The following is a 7943-nucleotide window of genomic DNA, read 5'->3' on the forward strand; positions in this document are numbered from 1 at the left end:
TTTGTTTCTTAGAAGATTCTTTACTATTCTTTCTCTCAGGACCTAGAGAATTAAAGAACAATGCTGTTATGCGATGGGACCTGAGTATGAGAAGCCTGGACTGGATTCACTTTTCTAGAACTGGCCTGCTGTCCTCCAGCAAGACAAAATTTAAAAATGGTACATAGCTGTCACTATGACTTGGAAATAAAAATTTCCAAAGTCTGTCCAATTTTAAACTGCAAACTGATATGTTGCCTGAGGTGTTTTGTTTTGTTTTTTTTAATGTTGCCTGCGTGCTCCTGAACTGCCTCTTGTTTTCAGTGCTCTATCAAATTACTGAGCTGTCTGCTGAGATTAAGCAAGGTGATAATTGTATGTAAATCATAAACACATTTCAGTTTAAAGTTTTGACTCTTTGTTTTTTTAGAAATAATATTAAATGAAGGGCTTAATATAAGTTTGCTTGGTGGGTTATAAATTTGAGCTAAATATATCTAAATTAGATAAGTTCAATCTAATAAGTTAAATGGTCATCAAGCATCCTGAATGAGTAAGATAACTGAGCATCCACTGGCAAAAAAACAAAACAACAACAACAAAAAACTAAATATGACATAGTCTCGGGTCTCAAGGAACTTATAATTAAGAAAGATATGAGTAAATATTTAGCAAACAAGTGAAAAGGTATGTGCTGATTGCTATATACTTGAAGAGTCCTTTTAAGAATATTCCAAATAATTTCTCTGATGGTTTTATGCATGATAAAGCAAAACTAGAAACCCAACTTAATTATCTAAACCAGCTTGTTTAGATAAGTACATCACGTGAAATTGCTACTTTATTGAATGACAATTATTATAGCTGCAAAATCCAATAAAATAATATGTATGGCTATTGGTACAATTAACTATTTTCCCTTTTACAGTATCAATATCACTTCAAATACTTAAGTGTTTACTACATTCAGGGCACCATGCCGTGGGCTATGAAGAATGAAAAGAGACTTTAAATCACACAGTCTATCTTCAAGGAACTTTTAGTTTCCTTAGCTAGATAAGTTCTCTTTATATAACATACAAGAATTAGAGAATTCCAGAGGAAGATCTAACTTGCAGCTTAGAGTTGTCAAGAATGGCACAGGGAGATTAAAGGATTGGCAGAATTTTGATGTGGGTGGGGGTTTGGACATTTCAGAGGAGAGAATGGCAAGAATTCAGGGGCAGAGGCAAAAGGGGCACAGAGCAATTTTAGTATAAAGTAATGCTTTAGTTATGTTAAAATAAGGGGTTCTTTCCTGCAGTCATGGGATAAGGGCAGAATGACATGCTGAGGCCATGTTAGAAAAGCTTTGAATACATGCTATGGAGTTTGTACTTTATCCTATAAGCACGAGAATTTCATGAAAAGCTTTTGAGCAACCCAGTGGTGTTATCAAAGCACCCATTTAATAAGATGATTCTTGGAGTGAAGCACACACTGTCTTAAAGGGAGAAGAGCCTGAAGGCAGAAGGCTCAGGTAAAACATTATGGCATTAGTCTGGTGTGAGTTGGTAAGGACCAGAGAATCAGGTGGGAGTTAGGAACGAAGGACAGACTAAATCTGTATGTGCTTTTTAATTTGTTAAAATGGAACATATAGCATATTGCTACAAATGAATAATATAGTAAAAATTCCACAGCTAAATTTATTGATAATCTTCATTGTCGACGAACATTCATGGAATGACTATTAAAGTGCCCTATAAAAGCCAGCTATGTGAACTTTTTATCCGAATGATGAGTATAACACAGTTTTACTTATGTTCCCTACATAATTTTCCAAGTAAGACATTCCATTGGGAGTTTAGTGCTAGGAAATGTTGGTGTACTTTTGAGGAACAAGTATATTTTCTTCTTCATAAGGAAGACCTAGGAAGCGCAGGCAATCTTCCCTGAGTGCCTGTAGGTCTCAAACCAGGATTTCAGTTTAACCACTGCAGCTGTGTTGACTTTACCATAATCTCTGTTTTCTCCTTTGTTGTTAACTCTCTCCCCTTTTATTCCTCATTAATCTTACTGAGTTGGTTTCTTCTTTCCCCTCTGTAAGCAGCTCCAAGTGATTTTTCAAAGAGACAAAGGATAAGTACATTAACATGTGCCAACAGCACTCCCTCCCACCTGAAGCTTCAGTTTCTTCTTGAGCTTCAGCATGGCATTTCTGCATCTTGCTTCTATTCTGCCTGGCCTACAAACAGATGGCCCAACTAGCATCTCTTACATCCCGCCTCTCACCTTACTCAAATGTGGTCTTTGAACCAACAGTGGCGGCATCACCTGGGGATTTCCCAGAAATGAAAATTCTCAGGCCTCACCGCGGAGTATTACAACAGAAACTCTGAAGGTGGGGCCCAGCAGTGTGTGTTTTAACAAGGCTTCCAGGTGATTCTGACACATGCTGAAGTTTGAGAACCACTCCTCTAGAGAATGTCTATACTCATGTCTTTCTCTCCCAGTGTATGTGTTCTCTAGCTCATGGTGTCTCTAATCTACTCTGTATGTTTGCTGTTGTCCTGGAAAATCCTTTATATACTTTTTAGAATAACTATAAATTCTTAAAGAAGCTTATCTAATTGGTGTAGTTAATTATTACCCCCCACCACAGTCAGTAAAGCATTTCTGGGTACCCTACCTCATGGTCATTGTCTGGTCCATATTTGAGCCACTCTTGGCATACCACAGAATACTGGGTCTTGTCAGTGTCCAGTTCTACTAAAAAACAGACTAGCATTGCTTTTGAGATTAAAGGTCCTATTATAAGTGACATGGACAAGGACCCAATTCATAAGCTATACAGATGCCATCCAATCTGTATAGAAACAATACAATGTTTGCATTAGTTTGTAATCACAAGGGGAAAAAAATGCAGCACTCAGTTCCTACTGGAGCTTTTTACTTACTTGAAGAGTCAAGGTTAAGATAAATGAAGCAATAGATAGGTAAGCGCTAAATTATGTTATTCTTGACGTACTTCTCTGTGTACATGCTTGGAAAGGTCATCTCTCATGACTTTATCTAATAACTATGTAGGTCAGTGTTTCTCAGTCTTGAGTAATGTAATAATAGCATGCTGTAAAATTTTCTCCATTTTCTCAATATGGAATGAAAGAATTTGAATTATTATTTTACGAAAACGTGTATCAATCTAAAAACAGGCACAAACCACTTAACATTATAATACTTAAACAATTATAAAAACAAATCTATAAATTAAAGAAAATCTACACAGCCAATAGAATTTAAATTAATTTAATGGCATGGATATTATATTAAAGCATAATCACCACTAAATGCCTGAGCATGGTTCTGCCTGCTAAGATGCAGCTTCCTTTGTTTTTAATAGGCTTTTCTTACCATGCAAGACACAATGACTCAGCTCTCACTGCTTCTTTATTCAAACTACTGTGAAACTATTCTTTATATACTTCCTGTGGGGTTTTTTTTTCTGCCTGTAATTTGTAGAAACATATCGTGTATGTATTAACTGCTTGTGATATTATCTCACTATTTGGCAACAATTAATATAATTCTGTGGATTGTCAACCTGACTGAAATACAAATGAAAAAGTGAGAAATAAAATCTTGGGTGATGCTTGATATAAGGTAGCCACCCATATAGTCCTAAATTTTCTTGTTCCTTTTAAAAGATTGTCACAGATATGAAGACATCAAATTCTCATTAAGATATGAGAAATCCTCATTAAAAACTGAAGTCAGTGGTGGTGGACACACCTGTGCCTCCCAGAACCCCTACAAGGAAACACCTGGTGCCTCAGCTGCTAGCAAACGGCCTCCAGCTCTCAGTTCCTTTATGGTTTGCTCAGCTGCAAAAGAGCTGCCTAGCACGAGGGTGTGTCCTTTCGCAGGAGCCCACCTTCGATGACTGATGAAGGCAGTGGTGATAAAACCTGGATACTTCTCCTGAAGAGGGTCAACTCTCATGGGCTGCATTTGGTCTAGACTCTTTGTGGATTTGACTGAGGCCACTGGCCTGCACTGAAGTTCCACTCTGCTCTCCCAATCATGTTTTCCTCTTCTCTTCCATTAGTGATGATTCCTAAAAATATCCTGCATACCAAACTCCATCTTTGTGTCTGCTTCTGGAGAATACAGTCAACAAGAGCTACCAAGAATCTCTCTAAGGACCACTCCCCTGACCCAACGCCCAAGGGGAGAGAATGCCTCTTATTCTTATTGTAACATAGTCCGATTATATATTCCTGCCAGCACTTCAAAGTCAACAAGAAGCTGATGCAAAATGATCTCTTGGGTTTCTGACTCAGAACAACTTGTGGGTTCTCCCTTCCATTTTATAATTTATTTAATGGCATAACCATGGTATTCCTACAGGATAACAAGCTGGGAGGCAATTTTGATTCTGCACACATCTTGCTCTATACAACCAGTCTATTATTTATGTTCTTAACATGGGAAGGACTTTACTCATTTCTCCAGGGACCCACTTTCTTCAAAATAAGGGGTGCTGCTGAAATTATAATGGAGAGATTCACTTTGCTTTTAGAACATTTACTTTCTTTAAGAGTTTCCCTTTCCTTCCCTTCGATTCCATAGAATCTAAAAGACAAAAATTTGGTTTTGTATTTTTTTTTCCCCCCAAAGGACACATATACAAAATTCCAACTCACAATCTTGTACCTACCCAGGAGAATAATATGTTGGCTCACATAGTAAATAAAAGAATAACACTTTGAGAGGATGGCAGCAAATGCCTAAGGCTTCACTTTTCCTTCTACAATTAAGATTGCTGCAATGCAGTCATTAAAACAAAACATATATATTATTAATGCAGTCATTAAAACAAAACATATATATTATTAATGCAGTCATTAAAACAAAACATTAAAACAAAACATTATTTATTTGCTCAGTTTAAGATAAAACACATTGAATTTTCTTTCCCTCTTTATCTTTTATATTGAACTACAGAGTAAAGAAAGCCAAATCTTAATAAATGCCAAAGTCATAATTTCATAATATAGAGACTAAAACATGTGAATGTTATTTTGCAGTTTAGAAGTCTATGACAGCATACATATTTTTAAAAGCAGTCAACTCATTGAAAGACACTGGTGTTTAAAAGTGAAAGTTGAGTTGTCAGTTGAAAATCAGAAACTGAGGTGTTTGTGAAAGACAAATTGTCAGGAAAGCAGTAGAACATTTCCTGCCCGTGGGTGCAGTCTTGAGGATTTGTCACGGCCATGACGAACCCAACGACCATCACAACAGCACCAATGGGAAGCATGACACAGGACATAATCTTATCTGAGTGTGTCCTTGGTTCTTCAGACAGTTTCAGATAACATGCTGATGGAATGATAAAAATTAGGGGAGCTGCACAGAGTGCACCCTGCATATTGAAAATGAGAAACAAGATAATGTTATCGAATGGAGCATTCCTTGGACAGTTTTTAAAAACATTCACAAAATGTATTTGTCATTGCACATGTTAAAAGTTGGATAGATTTGGTTAACTCAAACAAAGGAAAGAAAAATAATTCCAAAAAACCTTAGAAATAGGTTTTTCCTTTTCTGATGGTTTATTTACAAATGAGACGAGTAAAATAACATACGAGTAAAAGAATAGAGTAAAATAAAATAATATACTAGACTAGAAAACATTGATCTTTCAGCCAAGATCAAGGGTAGAAAAAAAAAAAGATGGTAAGACTGACTTCTGACAAATTCTTAAAATGTCCCATATTTTCAGTTATGTCATATTACATTATACTCTTCATTTCATATTACTGTGTATCTACTTTGCCGTTGAAACCAGAGAGGTTTATTTGTTGTATAGAAGAGGGAATTATTAGGCATATTCTTCCCTCTTTACTTGAGTTCGTACCTGTCTGTTGTATGAGAAAGGAAAACTATAACCTTAAGGGCACTCAACATAAAATAGCATTTCTACATCATCTTTCAAGTAAGACTAAACACATTAATTACCCTAGAAAACTGACAGCAGAACTAAATGATTATGACTCATTCACCCTTCCCCACAATAGCTTTTGGATAAGTCCAACCTGAGGGGGAATGTCAGATTGAAAATTATGGGGAGTAGTGTTGTCTATTATAAAAATACCAAGAGTTACTGACTTTAAGGCAAAAGAAACTTTCCCTTTAAGGAGGTCAAATTTGCACTAGAAACTTGGTAAACAAAATAATGTCAAAATTTAATGTATTTTAGGTAATATATTTTTCTAATTATATTAAATGTAAATTATATTATATATTAAACTATAACACATATTAATAAAATATATTAAATACAATTATATGACAAACAATAGTCTCTTCAGCCATAAAATATGTTTTTTTATATAACATATACTCAATAGCAAATATGATATTGGTTTAGCATTAAAAGCAAGCTTTCCAAAAATTAACATGTTTTGCTATATTTGAAAAAGATATTATGGAAATTTGTATATATATATGTACATGTATATATGTATATATGTAGACATATGTACATATATATACATATATACATATATATGTATATACATGTAGAAAGAAGAGTATAATGAAATCCAACACACGTATCACCAATGGTTTGAAAGCTTTTTGATACATTATTTTGGTAATTTGAAATTTGAAATTTTTTTTCAAAAACATTTGAAAGCTTTTTGATGCAAACTTTGGTAATTTGCTAAAATCATAGAAAACTTATTTTGTAGTTGAATAGTGTAAAATAATATATTATACCTCAAAAATAGTTTTAAAAGAAATATTTTCTTGATATCACCACTTACTAAAATCACTGTTTTATACTAAGTACCATCCTCATACTGGAAATATTACTATGTTCCAAAACTATAATTTATTTATTTATTTTTTACAAAAATGGCAAATGTTCAGAGAAACTGCAGAGAAAAGGGAGAGACATAAAATCAGAGTAGGCAGACAGTATCTAAATATCTGGGGAAGAATAGGAGGGACTACATTTCACAGAAAATATTTCTACAGTCAGAGATATAAGAATGAGAAAATACTAAGAGGTATCAAATTATATTCTAATTTAAAATATATGGACAATGTAATTTTGCCACTCATAGCACCTGAATACAAATGAATATCTGCAAAGGTACACAGTGTATAAAGGATTAGTTTTCATATGGCTAAAATTAAATGAATTATGGATTCCTTGGGCTCTATCATGACACCTGAAACTGACAGTTTTTTTAAGAATGAGAAATCCTGCAGAACTCAGTCTGTGTTTATAACAATTATTACTCTCTGTTTTCTTAGAAATAATTTTTGAAAACAATAAAAAAGTAAAACAAATATACACATATGTATGTATATGTGTATAAAGTTTTTTTATAGGAACAAATTATAATTTATCTGGAATTGTGGAGGGTAAAAGTGCTATCAGGATGAAAACTGCCACCAGCTGCTGCTAAGAAGCTGTCATCAGTCAGTATTTTGGGACTCTTCCAAACCTAACTTGGTGGGCAGTGCAAAGCAATGGGTGTTTTGTTTATACTATAATTTTTAAGAGTTGAGAAAGTAGCAATTAGTGTGAAAGCCATATAGCTGATGTTTGTACTGGAAGAAGTCCAGCTGGGTTTCTTGTCTAGATAGCAGTTACTTTCTTAATATTTCAAAGTTTAGTCTTGCTAGAGGTTGTTGTTAGGACCCAAGATCAAGTGTAAAATGATAGAGCAGTTCCATCTGCTGAATTCCTTATAAAGGAATCCAGTTTATTTGATCTATTTAATATAGCATTGCATGAGCATATACCACTGGCTTTGGAATAATTTTTGAAATTGCTTGATAGGACATAAGTACCATAACTGTTTATTAAAGAGACAATAAAATATAGCCTTATTTATAAAGACAGGACAGCACTGTCCTTTGATAATAACACTACTGATGCCTGGGTATTTTGCAGTTTGCTGTAG

The 7943-nt window shown here is 34.4% G+C and overlaps 1 protein-coding gene across 1 annotated transcript in view; it reads right to left on the reverse strand.

Annotated features, from left to right (window-relative positions):
- Positions 1–4972: 4972 nt before the first annotated feature.
- Positions 4973–7943, reverse strand: part of SLC38A11 (solute carrier family 38 member 11) — a 46854-nt gene continuing 43883 nt past the window's right edge. Inside the window, exon 9 of the mRNA XM_025039561.1 lies at positions 4973–5386. Coding sequence (XP_024895329.1) covers positions 5093–5386 — 294 coding nt within the window. The 3' untranslated portion in view covers positions 4973–5092. The remainder of the gene's footprint in view (positions 5387–7943) is intronic.

The sequence above is a fragment of the Pteropus alecto genome, unplaced genomic scaffold (genome assembly GCF_000325575.1).
Source record: "Pteropus alecto unplaced genomic scaffold, ASM32557v1 scaffold3, whole genome shotgun sequence".
NCBI classification, from domain to species: Eukaryota; Metazoa; Chordata; class Mammalia; order Chiroptera; family Pteropodidae; genus Pteropus; species Pteropus alecto.